Raw genomic sequence first — 22,764 nt, 5'->3', positions numbered from 1 at the left:
TGGAGGGTGTCCTCAGTGTGAAGACGGGACTTTGTCTCTACAATGACTATGCGGTGGTCACTGCTACCAATACTGTCATGGACAGGTGCATCTGCGACAGGTAGATTGGTGAGGACGAGGTCAAGTATGTTTTTCCCTCGTGTTGGTTCTCTCACCACCTGTCGCAGGCCCAGACTGGCAGTTATGTCCTTCAGGACTCAGCCAGCTCGGTCAGTAGTTGTGCTACCGAGCCACTCTTGGTGATGTACATTGAAGTCCCCCACCCAGAGTACACTCTGTGCCCTTGCTACTTTCAGTGCTTCCTCCAAGTGGTGTTCAACATGGGGGAGTACTGATTCATCAGCTGAGGGAGGGCGGTAGGTGGTAATCAGCAGGAGGTTTTCTTGCCCATGCTTGACCTGAAGCCATGAGACTTCATGGGGTACGGAGTCAATGTTGAGGACTCCCAGGGCCACTTCTTCCCAACTGTATACCGGTGGGACAGGACATACCCAGCAATGGTGATGGAGGAGTTTGGGACATTGGCTGAAAGGTATGATTCTGTGAGTATGACTATGTCAGGCTGTAGCTTGACTAGTCTGTGGGACAGCTCTCCTAATTTTGGCACAAGTCCCCAGATGTTGGTGAGGAGGACTTTGCAGGGTCAACTGGGCTGGATGTGCCGTTGTCATTTCCATAGCCGGTGCCGAGGTCAATGCCGGGTGGTCCATCCGGTTTCATTCTTATTTTGTGTTTCATAGCAGTTTGTTGTAACTGCGTGGCTTGCTGGGCCATTTCAGAGGGCAGTTAAGAGTCAACCACGTTGCTGTGGGTCTGGAGTCACATATAGGCCAGACCAGGTAAGGACGGCAAATTTTCTTCCCCAAAGGACATTAGTGAACCAGATGGGTTTTTACGACCATCCGATAGTTTCATGGTTACCATTACTGATACTAGCTCTTTATTCCAGATTTATTTAATTAACTGAATTGAAATTCCTCTTAAAGGGGAGGCAATGAACTCTGTCTGCAGACAGCAGTGAAATTGCCCAGATTCAAGAAGATGGCTGCAAGAGGTCCTGACAGGGCCCCCAGATTTTCCGATGCCACTTTGGAGGCCCTGGTCCAGACAGTGGAGAGGAGGAGGGACATCCTCTTCACTCCAGGCATCAGCTCCAGCAACCGTGGGACGGGGTCATAGAGGTCAATACCAGGAGCCCAGCACACAGGACATTTCTGCAATGTCGGAAAAAGTTCAACGACCTGACTAGAGTTATCAAGGTAAGAATACTGCTCTTTACTCTCTCCTCACAACCCCACCACTTCCAACGTCACTAATCACCATACAACTCTCCCCCGCTTCCCTTCAATCTCCTACAATCACTGCACCACACTTTAGCACACTTCCTTCTCTGCAACTTTTGTGCAGCCTGCTGACTTGAATCTTCCAGGCATGCAGTCAGCACTATTTGCACTACTCATTGGCTGCACACCTATAGAGAGCGGGGGGGGGGGAGTGGTTATCGGGCCTCCATGATGCAACTTAAAGGCAGCCAGCACCTCTTAAAGGAGAGGTGCATTCTGTCAACACACATTCAAGAACAACTTAGATTGAGTAGATTGGGCCTATACTCTATGGAGTTTAGAAGAATGAGAGGCAATCGCATTGAAAGATAAGATTCTGAAGGGGATTGACACGGTAGATGCTGAGAGGTTGTTTCCCTTGGCTGGAGAGTCTAGAACTAGGGGGCATAGTCTCAGGATAAGGGGTCGGCCATTTAAGACTGAGATGAATGGAATTTCTTCACTCAAAGGGTTGTGAATCTTTAGAATTCTCTACCCCAAAGGGCTGTGGATGTTGAGTCATTGAATATATTCAAGGCTGAGATGGATAGATTTTTGGGTTAGGGTTAGGAGAATCAAGGGATATGGAGATCAGGCGGGAAAGTGGAGTTGAAGGATTTGTATGGCCTACTCCTGCTCCGAATTCTTAAGTTCTTAACTGGTTGAACAAATGGCTGAAGGAGGGAGTGGGTTCCAAGGTTCTCCGATGCTGCACTGGAAGCATTGGTGCAGGCAGTGGAGAGGAGGAGTGGCATTCTCTCTCCCCAAGTGACAGAAAGCCCTCCAGGCATCTTCTTCATAGACAGTGAGAAGTAATCACTGAGCATGTCAATGCCAGGAGCATTGCATAAATATTTGGCTGTAATACCAGAAAAAAGTTGAATGATCTAACTAGTGTTATTAAGGCAAGATGATGACTCTCAAACTATCTGCTCACCCACTCAGACCCTCATTAATTACTGAAACCTCCCCCACTACCCTTCACTGTCCCACAATCACCACACCACCCTTCACTAAACCTCCTTCTCCTCATGCTCACACTCATCCCAACCCTCACATCTGACACACTGCATATCAGCTGTTGCTCCATAACAGGTACATTCTCAAAACACCTTACAAGAGGCTTACCAATCTCGCAGACCGCCGGTGGTGTTCCAGAGCCATGTCACGATTCAAAAAGCAACGCGGGCAAGAGGAAGCAGCTGTTTTTGTGAGTACGGCCAGGAGAGTATTTATACTACTCTATAGTTTGACAGTTAAGGTGAATAGTTTATAAAGTTTAGAAGGTCTTAATTTTTGTGGTTTATAGTTTCTAAGATCTCTGTTGTGTAGCGGGGAGTGCTAGTAAACAAGGGCCCTTGAGTATATCATTTAATTGTAGTGTAATTAGTGGTATTGATTTGATTTAATTTAATTTGAATTAATTAAAGGGTAGGTCATGGCAGCACAGCTCGGCCCCATGGCATGCTCCTCCTGCACTATGCGGAAAATCAGGGACACTTTCTGTGTCCCTGACAACCATGTGTGCGGGAAGTGTATCCAGCTGCAGCTACTGGCAAAACGCATTGCGGCGCTGGAGCTGCAAATGGATACATACTGGAGCATTCATGATGCTGAGGACATCATGGATAGCACATTTAGGGAGTTGGTCACACCACAGGTAAAGGCTGCACAGACAGGAAGGGAATGGGTGACTGCCAGGCAGAGTAGTAGGTGCAGGCAGGTAGTGCAGGGGTCCTCTGTGGCCATCCCCCTCTCAAAAAGATATACCGCTTTGGATATTGTTGGGGGAGATGGCTTATTGAGGGAAGGCAGCAGCAGCCAACTTCCTGGCACCATGGGTGGTTCTGCTGCACAGGACGGGAGGAAAAAGACCAGGAGAGCTATATTGATAGGGGATTCTATTGTAAGGGGAATAGATAGGTGTTTCTGCGGCCGCAAACGAGACTCCAGGATGGTATGTTGCCTCCCTGGTGCAAGGGTCAAGGATGTCTTGGAGTGGCTGCAGAGCATTCTGGAGGGGGAGGGTGAACAGCCAGTTGTCGTGCTGCATATAGGCACCAACGATATAGGTAAAAAATGGGATGAGGTCCTAAAAGCTGAATATGCTGAATATAGGGAGTTAGGAAGTAAATTAAAAAATAGGACCTCAAAGGTAGTAATCTCAGGATTGCTACCAGTGCCACGTGCTAGTCAGAGTAGAAATAGAAGTATATTTTAGCTGAATATGTGGCTAGGGGAATGGTGCAAGAGGGAGGGATTCAAATTCCTGGGACATTGGAACCGGTTCTGGGGGAGGTGGGACCAGTACAAACTGACAGTTTGCACCTGGGCAGGACCAGGACCGATGTCCTAGGGGGAGTGTTTGCTAGTGCTGTTGGGAAGGGTTAAAACTAAAATGGCAGTGGGTTGGGAACCTGTGCAGGGAGACAGAGGAAAGGGAAGCAAGGATAGAAGCTAAAGACAGGAAGGAGAAAAGCAAAAGTGGAAGGCAGAGAAATCAAGGGTGTAAATCAATCAGGGCCACAGTAAATAATAATTCTAAAAGAATTAAGAGTGTGAAAAAAACAAGCCTGAAGGCTTTGTGTCTTAATGCGAGGAGCATTCGTAATAAGGTGGATGAATTAGCTGTGCAAATAGATGTAAACGGATATGATATAATTGGGATTACGGAGACATGGCTCCAGGGTGACCAAGGCTGGGAATTCAACATCCAGAGATATTCAATATTCAGGAAGGACAGGCAAAAAGGAAAAGGAGGTGGGGTAGCATTGCTGGTTAAAGAGGAGATTAACACAATAGTAGGGAAGGATATTAGCTCTGATGATGTGGAATCTGTATGGGTAGAGCTGAGAAATACCAAGGAGCAGAAAACGTTAGTGGGAGTTGTATACAGACCCCCAAACAGTAATGCTGAGGTTGGGGATGGCATTAAACGGGAAATTAGAGATGCGTGCAATAAGGGCACCGCAGTTATCATGGGCGACTTTAATCTAAATATAGATTGGGCTAACCAAATTAGTAACAATACCATGGAGGAGGAGTTCCTAGATTGTATATGGGGATGGTTTCCTGGACCAATATGTTGAGGAACCAACCAGAAATCAGGCCATCTTAGACTGGGTATTATGTAATGAGAAAGGATTAATTACCAATCTTGTTGTGTAAGGCCCCTTGGGGAGGAGTGATCATAATATGATAGAATTCTTCATTAAGATGGAGAGTGAAGTAGTTGACTCAGAGACTAGGGTCCTGAATTTAAATAAAGGAAACTACGATGGTATGAGGCGCGAGTTGGTTAGGATGGATTTGGGAATGTTACATAAAGGGTTGACGGTGGATAGGCAAAGGCTAACATTTAAAGATCGCATGGATGAACTACAGAATTTGTTCATCCCTGCTTTGCATAAAAATAAAACAAAAAAGGTGATTCAACCGTGGCTAACAAGGGAAATTAGGGATAGCATAAGATCCAAGGAGAGGACATATAAATTGGCCAGAAAAAGCCTCAAACCTGAGGATTGGGAGCAGTTTAGGATTCAACAAAGGAGGACAAAGGGTTTAATTAAGAGGGGGAAAATAGAGTATGAGAGTAAGCTTGCAGGGAACATAAAAACTGACTGTAAAAGCTTCTATAGATATGTGAAGAGAAAAAGATTGGTGAAGTCAAGCATAGGTCCCTTGCAGTCAGAATCAGGGGAATTTATAATGGGGAACAAAGAAATGGCAGACCAATTAAATACATACTTTGGTTCTGTCTTCACAAAGGAGGAAACAAATAACCTTCCAGAGATGTCAGGGAACATAGGGTCTAATGAAAGGGAGGAACTGAATGAAATCAATATTTGTAGGGAAATGGTGCTAGGGAAATTGATGGGATTGAAGGCCAATAAATCCCCAGGGCCTAATAATCTACATCCTAGGGTACTTAAGGAAGTGGCCCTAGAAATAGTAGATGCATTGCTGGTCATCTTCCAAAATTCTACAGACTCTGGAACAGTTCCCATGGATTGGAGGGTAGCTAATGTAACTCCACTATTTAAAAAAGGTGGTAGAGAAAAAACAAGGAATTATAGACCGGTAAGCCTGACATCGGTAGTGGGGAAAATGCTTGAGTCCATTATAAAAGATGTAATAGCAGAGCACTTGGAAAACAGTGACAGGATCGGACAAAGTCAACATGGATTTACAAAAGGTCAATCATGCTTGACTAATCTACTGGAATTTTTTTGAGGATGTGACTGGTAGATTAGATAAGGGAGAACCAGTGGATGTGGTGCATTTGGACTTTCAGAAGGCTTTCGATAAGGTCCCACATAAGAGAATAGTGTGCAAAGTTAAAGCACATAGGATTGGGGGCAAGGTACTGACTTGGATAGAGAACTGGTTGGCAGACAGGAAGCAAAGAGTTGGAATAAACGGGTCTTTTTCCAAGTGGCAGGCAGTGACTAGTGGGGTACCGCAGGGATCGGTGCTAGGACCCCAGCTATTCACAATATATATTAATGATCTAGACGAGGGAACTAGATGTAATATCTCCAAGTTTGAAGACGAGAAAAAGCTGGGTGGGTGTGCGTGCTGTGAGGAGGATGCAGAGAAAATCCAGTATGATTTGGGCAGGTTGGGTGATTGGGCAGATGCATGGCAGATGCAGTATAATGTGGATAAATGCAAGGTTATCCACTTCGGTGGCAAAAACAGAAAGGCAGATTATTATCTGAACGGCAATAGATTGTGAAAAGGGGAAGTGCAACGAGACTTGGGTGTCCTTGTGCACCAGTCACTGAAGGTAAGCATGCAGGTCCAGCAGGCGGTTAAGAAGGCAAATGGTATGTTGGCATTCATAGCAAGAGGATTCGAGTACAGGAGCAAGGATGTCTTGCTGCAGTTGTACAGGGCCTTGGTGAGACCACACCTTGAGTATTGTGTGCAGTTTTGGTCGCCTCATCTGAGGAAGGATGTTCTTGCCATGGAGGGAGTGTAGCGAAGATTCACCAGACTGATACCTGGGATGGCAGGAATGACGTATGAAGAGAGATTGGGTTGATTAGGCTTATATTCGCTAGAGTTTAGAAGAATGAGAGGGGATCTCATTGAAACTTAGAAAATTCTAACAGGACTAGACGGACTAGATGTGGGAAGGATGTTCCCGATGGCGGGGGAGTCCAGAACCAGGGTCACAGTCTAAGGATAAGGGGTAAGCCATTTAGGGCTGAGATGAGGAGGAACTTCTTCACCCAGAGAGTGGTGAACCTGTGGAATTCTCTACCACAGAAGGCAGTTGAGGCCAATTCATTAAATATATTCAAGAAGGAATTAGATATATTTCTTAAGGCTAAAGAGATCAAGGGATATGGGGAGAAGGCAGGGACAGGGTACTGAATTTGGATGATCAGCCGTGATCTCATTAAATGGCAGAGCAGGCTCGAGGGGCCGAATGGCCTACTCCTGCTCCTATCTTCTATGTTTCTATCTTTCTATATTTCTATGTTTCTATGTAAGACTCTCATTAACACACCCCGTTCTTTCTTGCAGGAAATAATCACCAGGAGGCTGCCAGCGGAGGAGGAAGAGCCCATCTGTACACCCTCTTCCCCCTCATGGGCAGGGGCAGAGTCATGGCCCTGGCGAGTGGCAATGCTGGAGGAAACTTTGCACAGGGTTTCTTCACACCTTATCCTTTTTTTCCTTTCTTATTTCTAGCTCACCATTCACACTCTTCATGACAAACTGCAGCTACATTCATCAACCTTTACTGTCTCTCTGCTCCCCCTTCACACTAAAAGCTAACCCTCGTCTCTCTCTTTCACTTCAGGTGCTGAAGATGTGGAAGCCCCTGTGCCAAGTGGAGAAAGAGGGGCCAGACTTCTGGAAGATGCACCATCACTCGATCTCATCCTCGCAAGCACCAGCTCAGATACCGGCACCATGCATGCTTTAGAGGCTAGGTTAGCGGAGGGGTCTTCATTCGGTGAATCACCAGGCACAAGTGTGCAGGAAGTAGGGCAGGGGGATGGGATGCCACAGGTGCCAACTTGCTGGAGGGCGCTATCACATAAGAACATAAGAACATAAGAAGTAGGAGCAGGAGTAGGCCATACGGCCCCTTGGGCCTGCTCCGCCATTCAATAGGATCATGGCTGATCCGAACCTAGACTCACGTCCACTTCCCTGCCCGCTCCCCGTAACCCCTAATTCCCTTATCAGCTAGGAAACTGTCTATCTCCATTTTAAATTTACTTAATGTCGCAGCTTCCACAGCTCTCTGTGGTAGCAAATTCCATAGATTTAATACCCTCTGAGTGAAGAAGTTTCTCCTCATCTCATGTTTGAAACGGCAGCCCCTTATTCTAAGATTATGCCCCTTAGTTCTATTCTCAACCATCAGTTGAAACATCCTCACCGCATCCACCCGATCAAGCCCCCTCACAATCTTATATGTTTCGATAAGATCGATAATGAGTAGAGGCCCAACCTACTCAACCTTTCCTCATAAGTCAACCCCCTCATCTCTGGAATCAACCGAGTGAACCTTCTCTGAACTGCCTCGAGAGCAAGTATATCTTTTCTTAAATATGGAAACCAAAACTGTACGCAGTATTCCAGGTGTGGCCTCACCAGTACCCTGTATAACTGAAGCAAGACTTCCCTGCTTTTATACTCCATCCCCCTTGCAATAAAAGCCAAGATTCCAATGGCCTTCCTGATCACCTGCTGTACCTGCATACTAACCTTCTGTGTTTCATGCACCAGGACCCCCCAGATCCCTTTGTACTGTAGCACTTTGCAGTTTCTTTCCATTTAGATAATAACTTGCTCTTTGATTTTTTCTCCCAAAGTGCATAACCTCACACTTTCCAACATTATATTCCATCTGCCAAATTTCTGCCCACTCACTTAGCCTGTCTATGTCCTTTTGCAGGTTTTTTATGTCCTCCTCACTCACTGCTTTCCCTCCCATCTTTGTATCATCGGCAAACTTGGATACGTTGCACTTGGTCCCCTCCTCCAAATCGTTAATATAGATTGTAAAGAGTTGGGGTCCCAGCACTGACCCCTGCGGAACACCACTAGTTACTGATTGCCAACCTGAGAATGAACCATTTATTCCCACTCTCTGTTTTCTGTTAGATAGCCAATCTTCCACCCATGCCAGTATATTACCCCCAATCCTGTGATTTTTTATCTTGTGCAGTAATCTTTTGTGTGGCACCTTGTCAAATGCCTTTTGGAAGTCCAAATACACCACATCCACTGGTTCCCCTTTATCCACCCTGTTTGTTACGTCCTCAAAGAATTCGAGCAAATTTGTCAAACATGACTTCCCCTTCATAAAACCATGCTGACTCTGTCCGATTAAATTATGCTTATCCAAATGTCCTGTTACTGCTTCCTTAATAATGGACTCCAACATTTTACCAACCACAGATGTTAGGCTAACTGGTCTATAGTTTGCAGCCTTTTGTCTACCTCCCTTTTTAAATAAGGGCATTACATTAGCAGTTTTCCAATCTGCTGGGACCTTTCCTGAATACAGGGAGTTTTGGAAAATTACCACCAATGCATCCGCAATCCCTACCGCTACTTCTCTCAAGACCCTAGGATGTAAGCCATCAGGTCCAGGGGATTTATCCACCTTAAGTCCCATTATCTTACTGAGTACCATCTCCTTAGTTATTTTAATCGTGTTTAGCTCCTCCCCCCCTATAGCCCCCTGTTTGTCCAGTGTTGGGATATTTTTAGTGTCCTCTACTGTAAAGACTGATACAAAATATTTGTTCAGCGTATTTGCCATCTCCATGTTCCCCACTACTAATTTCTCAGTCTCGTCCTCTAAGAGACCAACATTCACTTTAGCCACCCTTTTTCTTTTTATATAACTGTAGAAACTCTTGCTATCTGTTTTTATATTTTTTGCTAGTTTACTTTCATAATCTATCTTCCCTTTCTTAATTAATCATTTAGTTATTCTTTGCTTGCTTTTAAATGCTTCCCAATCTTCTATCCTCCCACTAGATTTGGCTACTTTATATGCCCTTGTTTTCAGTCGGATACTGTCCTTTATTACTTTACTTAGCCACAGATGGCTGTCTTTTCTTTTACGCCCCTTTTTCCTCAGTGGAATATATTTTTCTTGAAAGTTGTGAAATATCTCCTTGAATGTACACCACTGCTCATGTACCGTCTTACACCTTAATCTATTTTCCCAGTCCACTTCAGTCAACTCTGCTCTCATACCTTCATAGTCTCCTTTATTTAAGCTTAGTATGCTGGTTTGAGATCCAACTCTCTCACCCTCCAACTGAATTTGGAATTCAACCATGTTATGATCACTCATTCCAAGGGGATCCTTTACTAGGACATTTTTTATTAATCCTGTCTCGTTACACAGGACCAGATCTAAGATTGCCTGCCCCCTGGTTGGTTCAGTAACATACTGCTCAAGGAACCCGTCTCTGATGCACTCTATGAACTCTTCCTCAAGGCTGCCCTGCCCAATTTGATTTGTCCAGTCAATATGAAAGTTAAAATCTCCCATGATTATAGCTGTTCCCTTATTACAAGCTCCAACTATTTCCTGATTTATACTCCGACCAATAGAGTTGCAACTGTTAGGAGGCCTATAGACTATGCCCACTAGTGACTTTTTCCCCTTATTATTCCTTATCTCCATCCAAACTGTTTCACTATCCTGATCCTTTGACCCAATATCATTTCTCACTATTGCAGTGATTCCATCCTTTATTAACATCGCCACCCCACCTCCATTTCCTTCCTGTCTGTCCTTCCTAATAGTCAAATACCCCTGGATGTTTAGTTCCCAGTCATGGTCACCTTGCAGCCATATTTCTGTAATGGCCACCAGATCATTCCCATGTGTAGTTATTTGTACCGTCAATTCATCTATTTTGTTACGAATGCTGCGTGCATTCAGATAAAGAACTTTTAAATATGTTTTGTGACAATTTATTCCTGCTTTTACCCCCTTTACTACTTTACCTTTATCTTTATATATTCTGTCCCTTCCTGACACGCTCTGGTTTTTAATTTCCCCACTGCTACTTTGCTCTATTGCCTTCTCCGCTGACATTTTTATTTTTCGCTCTCTTGAAACCTCCCCCCCACTAATTAGTTTAAAGCCCTCTCTACAGCCCTAGTTATTCGATTTGCCAGGATTCTAATCCCAGCACTGGCCAAGTGAAGTCCGTCCCAACGGAACAGCTCTCTCCTGTCCCAGTACTGGTGCCAGTGTCCCAAGAAGCAAAACCCATTTCTCCCACACCAGTCTTTGAGCCACGCATTTAACTCTCTGATTTTATTTACACTAGCCAAATTTGCTCGTGGCTCAGGTAGTAATCCAGAGATTATTACCCTTGTGGTTCTGCTTTTTAATTTGGCCCCTAGCTGCTCATACTCCCTCAGCAGAACCTCTTTCCTTGTCCTATCTATGTCGTTGGTACCAACATGGACCACGACAACTGGATCCTCCCCCTCCCACTCCAAGTTTCTCTCCAGCCCAGAGGAGATGTCCTTAACCCTGGCACCGGGCAGGCAACACAACCTTCGGGACTCTCGCTCTTGGCTGCAAAGAACCCTATCTATCCCCCTTATGATACTATCCCCTACCACTACAACATTTCTTTTTACTCCCCCCACTTGAATGGCCCCTCATTCCACGGTGCTGTGGCCAGGTTGCTCATCCTCCCTGCAGTCCCCGTTCCCGTCCTCACAGGGAGTAAGAGCCTCGAACCTGTTGGACAAGAGCAAGGGCTGCAGCTCCTCCAACACTACCTCCTGGATCCCCGTACCTGCCTCACTCATAGTCACAACCTCCTGTCCCTGACCACGGAATACATCTGAATTCGTTAATCTAATTGGTGTGACTACTTCCTGGAACACAGAGTCCAGGTAACTCTCCCCCTCCCTGATGTGTTGCAGTGTTTGAAGCTCGGACTCCAGCTCTTCAACACGGAGCCGGAGTTCCTCGAGCAGCCAGCACTTACTGCAAATTTGATCACCGTGAGCATCAATGGTGTCCACCAGCTCCCACATATTGCAGCAATAACACATCACCTTCTCTCCCATTCTATGTAATTAATTAAATTTATTAATATTATTTTTAAATACCCTCACATACTAACTCTGTTGCAGAGGACTCAGATGCTGACTTTGAATGCCCAGCCTACTGAAGAAGGGTGATGGGCCTATACTAGGAAGTGCTAGGTGCACTGGGTAACCTGCCAGCTACCCAGTGCACCACAATGGCTCAGAGCATGGAGCAGTCCAGCTCCAACTTGTGTCAAGGCTTCACGTAGAGCATGGACACCATTCTGTCCAACATGGACCGAGCGGTCAACTATATCAACACGACAGTGGTGGGCCCCCCATCATGTGTCCCCTCATGATAGCTCTCGTAGCTGCCATATAAACTCAGACAGCTGTCACTTTGGCTTTGAGAGCCATGGCTGACAGAGCTTTTCAGAACATCACATGACTCCTGCAGTTTGTTCTCATGCAGAGCCAGAGGAGCACTGAGCCAGAGGAGTGGAGAGCCAGAGAAGTGGAGAGCCAGAGGAGTGAAGAGCCAGAGGAGTGAAGAGCCAGAGGAGTGAAGAGCCAGAGGAGTGGAGAGCCAGAGGAGTGAAGAGCCAAAGGTGTGGAGAGCCAGAGGAGCGGAAAGCCAGAGGAGTGGAGAGCCGGAAGAGTGCTAAGGTGCAGTCTCAGGAACGTGGTTTTGGCTCCATGGGCGAGACACTAGCTGTCGCTTTCACGACAACAGCATGCTTGCATCTCCACCACCTACTCCATTTGTTAATGCCACATGGCCAGCTGGGCCACACTGCCCAGGTCCACAAGATGCTGCCGTCTGCAGCCAGGCCATCAAGACACAGAGCTGCTCAAGGTTGACCTCCTCAGCCATCTGGTGTCCTCAATGGAGGTTCAGCAGCCTTCCAACTCTCAAGATGTGGCCACTGGGGGAGCACTTCATAGAAGCATGAGGATAGGGAAAGGAGCACATAAGATAGGCACTAAAAGCATGCACAAGGGTGATTCGTAGTTACTTTAGTTAACAAAGACATACTGGGACAACATTTGTTTGATAATTTATTTTTGGTTTGGTATTAGTGAAGTAAGGGCAAGACCCATAAGTCTGGACTGAAGGATGGCAATCGGACAGTGGTGAGGAATGTGGGACTGTTGATGTATAGGAGATGGGGACGGGCAGTGGGGCGGCTGCGGTGGGGGCTGCTGATTGAGGTGTAGTCCTCCTCGATGAGCTGCTCCTTGAGTGCTTGGGCACCTAGGGGCACTGGTCGGCATTTCCTCTCCTCCTCCTCTTCATGCTTCTCTCTCTACTCCTGCTGCTGCTACTGCTCCTCCTCCTGCAGTTGTTGCTGCGCAGGAGGTGGTAAAGGCTGGTCCCTCAGGATGGTGAAGTTCTGGCATTTCCTTCAGAATGGTCCAGGCATTGCTTGAGCACAGCGATTGTCTGCTCGATAAATTTCTGGTGGTGGCATGGCTCTCGTTGTAGGTGTGCTCTGCAGCTGTGCCCGGGTTTTTGATGGGAATCATGTTCGGTGGGGATATCCCTGGTCACCCAGGAGCCAGCCTGTAACTTGATGGCCTGCTTGGAATAAAGGCAGCACAGAGGGCTGGTGCAGGATGAAAGAGTCATGATTTCTGCCAGGATTCCAGGCACAGACCTGCATGATGCGCTGCCTGTGGTCGTAAACAAGCTGCACGTTGAGGGAGTGGAATCCCTTATGATTGATGAAGATGCCACTCTGCTGATAGGGGGCATGCAAGGCAATGTGGGTGCAGTCTATGGAATCTTGGACCCTGGGGAAGCCTGTCATGCAGGCGAAGCCAAGTGCTCTCTTGTCCTGCTCTGCAGTCTATAGAGAAAGAGTTGTAGCTGTTCCTACTGGTGTAGAGAGCCTCGGTGACCCTGCTGTGGAGATAGACTATGAACTGGGAGATGTCGCTGTTGTCATCTGCTGCAGCCTGGAAAGAGCCCGTGGCATAAAAGTTCAGGGTAACAGTGACCTTGACAGCCACAGGCAATGCTGTCCGTGCCCTAGTTCAAGGCTCGAGTTGTGGCTGCAGCAGATAACATAGCTCAGTGACAGCCTCCTTTGTGAAGTAAAGGCACCTCAGACACTGCTTCTCAGTAAAATTAATGTAGGAGAAGTGCTCCCTGAAGACCTTCTGTAGGTATGGTCTCTTGGGCAGTGCCCTCCTCCTCCCTGTTCTCCCAGCTGCTCCTACTCTCTGCTGTCTTCCTTGTTCTCCCCATCGTACTCCAGCCCCGATGGTAACCCTATGAGGCCACCCATGACTGCTGGGGGAGGGGTGGAGTTCAAACAGGGAGTTGCAGGAGAGACGGGCATGGACCTGTGAGACAACCCTGTGTTCGAGGACTTTTTAGAGGAAAGAGAGGGTAGAGTTGGGGCGGTAATCAAGATTGGGTCTTTTGAGGAGGGGGATGATGACTGTGGTTTTGAAAGTGAGGGGGACAATGCCTGCGGAGAGATGCAAGAGAAACTAGAGAGACAGGGGCTCAAGACTAGGGTAGGAGAGGCCGGGAGAGGGGAGATCTGGCTATTGGATAAGGGGAAGGAAGAGATGCAGCAGTGGCAACTGAACAGGTGTTCTCTAGCATGATGACAAAGAAATCCATGAGCTCCTTGCCCTTGACGTTACAGGTGAGGGTATAAGGGGCAGGGGAGAAGAGCTTAAAGAGGCTTTACTTTACTCTTTAAACTAAAGAGCGTTTACCTTAATTGCGTAAAGAAGCCGGGAGTTATGTTTGGTCTCCAGGATGATCCTATAGTTCTGGGTGGGTTAGGCAGAGAAGAATGAGGCTCAGTAGAGTGTGAGGTGGTCCAGCCAAACCTAGCAATGGATGGCTAAGCCAGTTGCATTCCAGGTGTGTTCCAGATATGCTCAGCTTTGTTCCCGTTGGAGTTGAGGGAGCAAAGATGGGGCCCATACCTGGATGAGATATGGTGAAGGTTTTGCAGGGGACAAGGCCATCCATAGTGGAAGCCAGGAAGCTGTTGAGTAAATCAACAGCTCCACAATTTATAATATCTTCAGGTATGTAGATGATCAGTCAGGACTATTTGAAATAGAATGAGACAGCAGATCAAGGCAATACGAGCATAAGCTGACATGAGCATAAACTGAGAAAAGGGAGATTTAGGCGAGAGATAAGGAAACATTGCTGAAAGGGCGGTTGCTCTTTAAAATAGCGTACCAAGAGAGATTAGTAGGGGCAAGTAGCTTAGATTTCTTCAAGATGGAATTGGAGAGGTATCTCAAAGAGAACGGCATTACCAGATATAACTGCGTGGACAGTAGGAAGCCGCACTAGGTGAGGGTAGAGCTTCCTTTGGAAAAAGACTGGCTTATCGGCATAATTCCAGTAGCTCAGGGGAGGGCGATAAGGTGGTGGGGGGGAAATTGCACCTAGTGGGGGGGAAAAGCAGCTATTCTACTGGTTCCCATGATCCAACACTACTTCCGGGATTTCCCACTGAAACTGATGTCAGCCATATGATACATTTTCCCAAATACAAGCAGCTTTATTCTAATGAGATGCAAATGACAGGAAAATGTCAAATAATATATTGCCCACCACAGCAGCCCTGGGCACTTGGAACGCCATGCATTCTTGGCATACAGCTTTGCTATTGCACGAGGAGGAGAGATTTAAATTTTAACGGCCTCAAGGGAATGCAATCGATTATGAGGCAAATTAAGTTTACTGCTTCAGAAACCGCCAGTAGTGATTTCCCTCCGTTCCCAAAGGTGGGCTCCCGATGCAAGCAGGAAGCCTGCCAGGTGCCCACTGAACATATTCAAATGACCCTGATCCCGGGGAATCCGCCAGGATTAGGAGTGCAGATGTGGGGTGAGTGAAAATCCCGCTCCATCAAAGTTGTGACAATGTAAGGGCCTAAGACCATCGTGGAAGCACCTTCAGCACGGGGACTGCAATGGTTCAAGGCCCACCACATCATTCTCTAAGCAACTAGGGATGGGCAATAAATGTGCCTTGCCAGCATCACCCACACCCCAAACTTTCTTTGCTACTAAGATACACTTGGCTCCAATTCACTCTTAATTCTGCTTCCGAAATGTAAAAGAATTCCCTTTATTCATGTGTCATCATTCAGTGATGTCCTAATAATAGTAACCCAGTCTTCGAAATTAATTTTAGAGACTTGTAACTGTAATTTTAACAAAACAAAGTATAGATGGCAGACAGTGAATACATCCCTTTAATTTAATCTAATTCCCCTAAAGACTTCCATAAACTACCCAGGCCTGTTGGGTAAATTACAGCCTTATTATTCACTGTTAACTATATACTATTTACTTATTTCCATTATTCCAGTTCGTTAAGTTGCTCTGTAATTGTTTAAAAATGAAACAAAATGATGTCTTACCTTGAATTCATAGGATTCTTCAATGATGACCTCCAATTTTGAATGCCTACCCAAAATGGGTTTCCCCATTTCTGCAATCCGTTTCGCTTCCTCCTCTTCAATTGACAGTTTCCGGCCAGAGTCCTCTGCAAAACAAATACTTTATTCATCAATTAAAGCTGCAGTGTGGAGTATTTCCTGTATATGTGACTTTCCCCATTGTTTCTAGAGCTGTTCAGAGACGGGAGAGAAACTGATACCATGGATGCTGTAGTGCTGCACCATTACTCCGAGAGACACAAGCCGATTGTTGATGGTTTAATTTAACTTTTGTATCAATCCAAGTTCGTCTTCAAGCAGTTAAATTGGTTACAAAAAGAAAATCCTGCAGAATCTAATATTATATTTAAACTCCAATCCTGAGAGACTTTGGTCTGCCTCTGAAACATAGAAACATAGAAACATAGAAGATAGGAGCAGGAGTAGGCCATTCGGCCCCTCGAGCCTGCTCCGCCATTCAATGCGATCATGGCTGATCATCCAAATTCAGTGCCCGGTCCCTGCTTTCTCCCCATTCCCCTTGATCCCTTTAGCCTTAAGAAATATATCCAACTCCTTCTTGAATATATTTAATGAATTGGCCTCTACTGCCTTCTGTGGTGGAGAATTCCACAGGTTCACCACTCTCTGGGTGAAGAAATTCCTCCACATTTCTGTCCTAAATGGCTTACCCCTTATCCTTAGACTGTGACCCCTGGTTCTGGACTCCCCGACCATCGGGAACATCCTTCCTGCATCTAGTCTGTCCAGTCCTGTCAGAATTTTATAAGTTTCAATCAGATCCCCTCTCATTCTTCTAAACTCCAGCGAGTACAAGCCCAATCGACCCAATCTCTCCTCATACGTCATTCCTGCCATCCCAGGTATCAGCCTGGTGAATGTTCGCTGAACTCCTTCCATGGCAAGAACATCCTTCCTCAGATAAGGCAACTAAAACTGCACACAATACTTAAGGTGTGGTCTCACCAAGGCCCTGTATAACTGTAGCAAGACATCCTTGTTCCTGTACTCAAACCCTCTCGCTACGAAGGCCAACATACCATTTGCCTTCTTAACCGCCTGCTGCACCTGCATGCTTACCTTCAGCGACTGGTGCACAAGGACATCCAGGTCTTGTTGCACTTCCCCTTCTCCTAATCTATTGCCATTCAGATAATAATCTGCCTTCCTGTTTTTGCCACCAAAGTGGATAACCTCACATTTATCCACGTTATATTGCATCTGCCATGCTTTCAATATTCGTTTCAATATTGTTTACTTGCTGCAGATCGACAGAAACAAAAGAACTGAAACTAAATTAAGATTATGGCTAAGATGAAAGGTCACTTACTCATGACTAGCTTTTGTTTGTAATGTTCTCAGTATCTTTTCTCCCCCCCTCTCCCAGGTATCCACGCCACCACCTCAGTCAAGACTGCAGGACAAACATTTCTAGGAATGGGATCATGTTGTTGCTAGATTGATTGGTCAAGAGGTATGCTTGATGTGGCAAAAGGCATGTTGGACTATTTTCCTTCTTTCTCTCACATGCAGATGCACAACTTCTCACTCTGCAGTAAAAGCCTGATGGTATTAGTGAAGACGAAGATTCACATCGGACTGCAGCCCCTTCTGACCCACATTAAATCCTGTCCTGCACTCAAAATCCCATCTCACCCTTTCAAACCATTACTGGGAAAATATTTTCCAAGCCACTCACACTTAGGTGGCATATATTGCTCTGAGGATGGTTTCATGAGAAAGTAGATGTGAGTAGTCAGGGGAGTACACCCAAAAGGTTGAGAAGCAACTTTTTACTAGTTGCTGAATGCAATCTTCTAGCCCTGACTCGAACAACTACTGAATCCTTCTAAACCATCGAAGAACAATGGGGGGTGAGGGGGTTAAATTGGTTAGCCCCCGAAAATAGGTGTGGGGCTCGCATGAGATTAACCCGCACCCATTGAGTGGAATGCAGGCAGCACAGTAACATCGCGTTGCCTGCTAATTATAGGAGGAAACTACAAGGGTATGAGGGACAAGTTGGCCATGGTAGATTGGGAGACTACACTAAAAGGTATGAAGGTGGACATACAATGGCTGACATTCAAGGAAATAATGCATAATTTGCAACAAACATATATTCCTCTATGGCATAAAAACCCAAAAGGAAAAGTGATCCAGCCATGGCTGACAAAAGAAATTAAAGATAGTATTAAGTCAAAGGAAGAAGCTCATAAAGTTGCCAGAAAAAGCGGCCAGCCTGAGGATTGGGATCTTTTTAGAAATCAGCAAAGGGGGACCAAGAAATTGATAAAGGGGAAATGGAATATGAGCGCAAACTAGCGAAAAATATAAAAACAAATTGTAAAAGCTGCTATAGGTATGTGAAAAGGAAAAGACTGGCGAAGGTAAATGTAGGTCCTTTACAGTCAGAGACGGGAGAATTTATAATGGGGAATGAGGAAATGGCAGAGAAATTAAATAAATACTTAGTTTCTGTCGTCACGGAGGAAGACACAAAAAAACTCCCAGAATTACAAAAAAAACAAGGGTGTGGCGAGAATGAGGAACTTAAAGAAATTATTATTAGTTAAAAAACAGTAGTAGCAAAATTAATGGGACTAAAAGTCGATAAATCCCAAGGACTGGATGACCTATATCCTAGCGTTTTGAAAGAGGTGGTCATTGGGATAGTGGAAGCATTGGTTGTCATCTTCCAAAATTCTATAGATTCTGGAATGGTTCCTGCAGATTGGAGGATAGCAAATATAACCCCGCTATTTTAGAAAGGAGGCAGAGAGAAAACAGGGAACTACAGACCTGTTAGCCTCACATCAGTAGTTGGGAAAATGCTGGAACCCATTATAAAGGATGCAATAACTGGGCACTTAGAAACTAATAGTAAGATTGGGCAGAGTCAACATGCATTTTTGAAAGGGAAATCCTGTTTAACAAACCTATTGGAGTTCTTTGAGGATGTAACTAGTGGAGTAGCTAAAGGGGAACTGGTAGATGTAGTGCATTTGGATTTTCAGAAGGCCTTTGATAAGGTCCCACACAAGAGGTTGGTGAACAAAATTAGGGCACATGGAATTGTGGGTAACATACTAGCATGGATTGAGAATTGGTTAACAGACAGAAAACAAAGAGTAGGGATAAACGGGTCTTTTTCAGGATGGCAGGCTTTGACTAGTGGGGTACCGCAAGGATTGGTGCTTGAGCCCCAGCTATTCACAATCTATATCAATGATTTGGATGAGGGGACTGTTAGATCCGTGATTCTTTAAATAGGATGTTTCCCCAAGAACTACACGGAGGCTGTAACTTAACAATCAACAGGTGGTTACTAGAGTAGAGTAGTCTCAAGACTGAAGTACAGAAGCCTGCTCCGGCTTTATATACAGGTGTGGTCACTGCCAGTACTACAGTACACAGGAGCTGTAAAACAGTTCTCTCTTAAAGGTACATACACAACAATTCCTCCCCTTTTAGATTAACAGTACCATAACATTCATTTAAAAATTAACATTTTTAACATGCAACATTAACTGAAAATAGTCCATTTATAAATTCAGTCTTTGGGGCGGCTTCCTGATCCTTTCTGGATAGCGCCTTCCCTGAGGTTCTTGTTCTTGGTGCGGAGGCGATTCTGGCCCCCTTTCGTCGGTTAGTTCATCAGTTTCCACTGCTACTGTTTCTGAGGTAGATGATACCGGTATGTCGGGTTCATCCCCAGGTACGCGAGACATGGGGTTGACTCGTTCCTGTGACGCTAAGATCTGGTCGACGTGGCGTCACACAATGTTCTCCCTGACATGCACTGTGTACATTAATGGCCCCTGCCGTGTGCATATCGTTCCGGGTTGCCATTTCTCTGTTCGGTAGTCACGGGCCAAGACTGGTTGTCCTACATTGAAGCTCCTTGTCGGCTTCTCATTGATGTGCTGGAATTGTTTATCCTCAACATTTCTTCGCACATTTGATCTGAGCAAATCCAGACGAGATCTCAACCTTCGGTTAAAGAACATCATGGCCGGGGTCTGGTTGGTAACTGCATGTGTTGCATTTCTGTAGGCTAACAGGAAATTGTCCACCTTATGCTGTAGTGGAATTTCATCATCGCACATGGCCTTTATCGCCTTTTTAAAGGTTTGTACGAACCTCTCATCCAATCCATTTGTGGCTGGATGATACGGGGCGGATGTGTAATGCCTTACCCCATTCCTTCTCATAAATTTCCGAAACTCTTTGGACACAAACTGTGGTCCATTATCAGAGCAAATCTGCTCTGGCAAGCCGTTCCTGGCAAATATGGTCCGTAGGACTGCAATCGTTTTCTCTGAAGTGGTTGAGGACACTTTTATCACCTCAGGCCATTTTGAGTGCGCATCCACTGTTATTAAGAACATTGAGTCCATGAATGGACCAGCAAAATCAATATGCACCCGTTGCCATGGAGAGGAGGGCCACTCCCATGGGTGTAGAGGGGCATGTGGTGGTGCATTTTGGACCTTCTGGCATCCTGAGCAGCTCTTGGTTAGGTCCTCGATTTGTTGATCAATCCCCGGCCACCACACACAAGCCCTCGCAAGGCTTTTCATTTTTACCCCTCCCAGATGACCTTCGTGAAGCTCATTGAGCACTCTCTCCCTTAACTTGGGTGGAATTACCACTCGGGATCCACACATCACTGTCCCCTGGCATACTGACAGCTGTTCTCTTCTGGATGAGAATGCTGGCAACAGTGAGTCGCCATGTGTTGGCCATCCCCTCACCGTCAAATCATATACCCGAGACAGTGTCGGATCATTGCGGGTCTCCTTCTCTATATCCGCGTTAGTTACTGGCAATCGTTCAATTATTGACGAATGAAATATCTCGATAGAGTCCACTGCTGGTGCTTCCTCCACAGTAGGCAGTGGCAAGCATGATAGCCCATCAGCGTTTCCATGCTGTTTCGTGCCTTTATATTCTATTTTATATTGGTTCGCCCCTAGAAAAGGGGACCATCTTTGTAACCGTTGTGCAGTCATCACCGGAACACCCTTCTTTGGATTAAAGATGGAGACAAGTGGTTGGTGGTCAGTCAGCAAGGTGAACTTCTGCCCATGCAGCTAGTGGTTGAATTTTTTTACTCCCCATACTAGGCTGAGGGCCTCCCTGTCGATCTGGGTGTAGTTGCGCTCGGCTGAGGTTAGTGACCGAGATGCAAAGGCTACTGGCCTCTCCAACCCGTCTGGGAATTTGTGCGACAGCACCGCTCCAATACCATAGGGTGCTGCATCACATGCCAACCGAATTGGTAGTGCTGGGTTGAAATAGGCCAACACCTCTTTTGATGTGATCAATTCTTTGCACTTCTGGAAAGCTCGTTTACATTCGTCATTCCACTTCCATGGTACCCCCGTTTGCAGTAGGGTGTTCAGTGGGTGTACTACTGTAGACAAATTTGGTAAGAACTTATGGTAGTAGTTTACCAGCCTGAGGAACGACCTCAGTTGTGACACATTTTCCGGTGCTGGAGCCTTGACTACTGCCTCAATCTTTTCAGGAGACTTATGTAACCCTTCTTCATCAATAATGTGGCCACAATACGAGATCTGCTTCTGGAAAAACTCGCACTTGTGGCGATTAGCTCGTAGCCCATATTCCTTTAATCTAGTGAGCACCTTCTCCGGGTTGGCGAGGTGCTCACTGTCATTTTCGCCCGTGACCAGGATGTCATCCAAATAACACTGGGTCCCTGGAATCCCTTGCAGGACTTGATCCATTGCCCTTTGCCAAATAGCCGGAGCCGATGCTACCCCGAACACCAGTCAGTTGTATTGATAGAGACCTTTATGAGTGTTGATCGTGAGGTATTGTTTCGAGGCTTCTTCTACCTCCATTTGCAAGTACGCCTGGGCCAGATCAATTTTGATGAAGCGTTTACCTCCAGATAGCGAGGCGAAAATGTCCTCAATCCGTGGAAGCGGATATTGTACCATGTGAAGGACTGGGTTCACTGTCACCTTAAAATCCCCACAGATGCGGACCTTCTTTGGTTCCCCAGGCGTATTACTCAATGACCTCTTCATTACAGGGACGATGGGTGTAGCCCACTCACTCCAGTCTACTTTGGACAGTACTCCTGAATGTTCCAACCCTTGCAGCTCTGCTTCAATGGCTGGTCGGATCGCATAAGGCACTGGTCTGGCCTTAAAAAACTTTGGACTTGCAATTTCCTCTATTTTAATCATTGCTGTTATGCCTTTTAGTGTTCCGAGTCCCTCCTGGAACACTTCTTGTACGTCAGTTAGCATTTTTGACAGTCGTCCAGGTGTGGCGTCGTCATCCTTTTTGGCCTCAACCTTCAGTGCCTGTATGGAATGCCAATCTAATTGTATCTTCCGGATCCATTCACGTCCTAGTAGTGGTGGTCCTCCATCTGGCAATACATATAGGTCCATTTTAGGTATTTCCTGGCTTTTGTATATCACTTTCACCCTTATTTTTCCTTTGGGGTAGACTTTTTACCCCATGTACGTCTTCAAGACAATCTCTGTAGCTTTCAAGGGTATATGTGGAAATAGCCGCTTGTAGTCCCTTTGGTTTATGACTGTTAGGGCTGATCCTGTGTCCAATTCCATTTTCACTTGGACTCCGTCTATCTTGAGAGTGACCCAGATAGTCTGGTGATCCTCCATTTTGGTTACCTTATGTAGTTTCAGACAACCCAGCTCCTTGCTTCCGGAGTCTGTATCATTTCCCTGTTTGTCTGAACTACTGTCCATCACCTTATGTACCTTTTTGTACTTCTCCTGTGGAGATTTCTTGCTGTTGGTTTTCTTCCCTGACCTGCAGACTCTTGTTATGTGTCCTGTTTTTCCGCACTGTCTGCACACTTGGTCCTTGAACTAACAATCCTTCTGATCGTGTGTTGTTCTGCCGCAGCGATAACACTTCCCTGCTCCATATGACATTTC

The 22,764-nt window shown here is 45.9% G+C and overlaps 1 protein-coding gene across 3 annotated transcripts in view; it reads right to left on the bottom strand.

Annotated features, from left to right (window-relative positions):
• slc8a3 (solute carrier family 8 member 3) overlaps positions 1-22,764 on the bottom strand; it is a 922,684-nt gene that overhangs the window by 161,725 nt on the left and 738,195 nt on the right. For all 3 annotated transcript variants that reach the window (XM_086003608.1, XM_086003609.1, XM_086003607.1), the window contains exon 5: positions 15,779-15,903. In XM_086003608.1, the coding sequence (XP_085859734.1) occupies positions 15,779-15,903 (125 nt within the window). The remainder of the gene's footprint in view (positions 1-15,778; positions 15,904-22,764) is intronic.

Source organism: Somniosus microcephalus, chromosome 12 (assembly GCF_052327205.1).
Source record: "Somniosus microcephalus isolate GS21.2 chromosome 12, FLI_Smic_1.0, whole genome shotgun sequence".
Classification (NCBI taxonomy): domain Eukaryota; kingdom Metazoa; phylum Chordata; class Chondrichthyes; order Squaliformes; family Somniosidae; genus Somniosus; species Somniosus microcephalus.
Note: the sequence above shows the minus strand (reverse complement) of the source record. Positions and strands in the feature narration are given on the sequence as shown.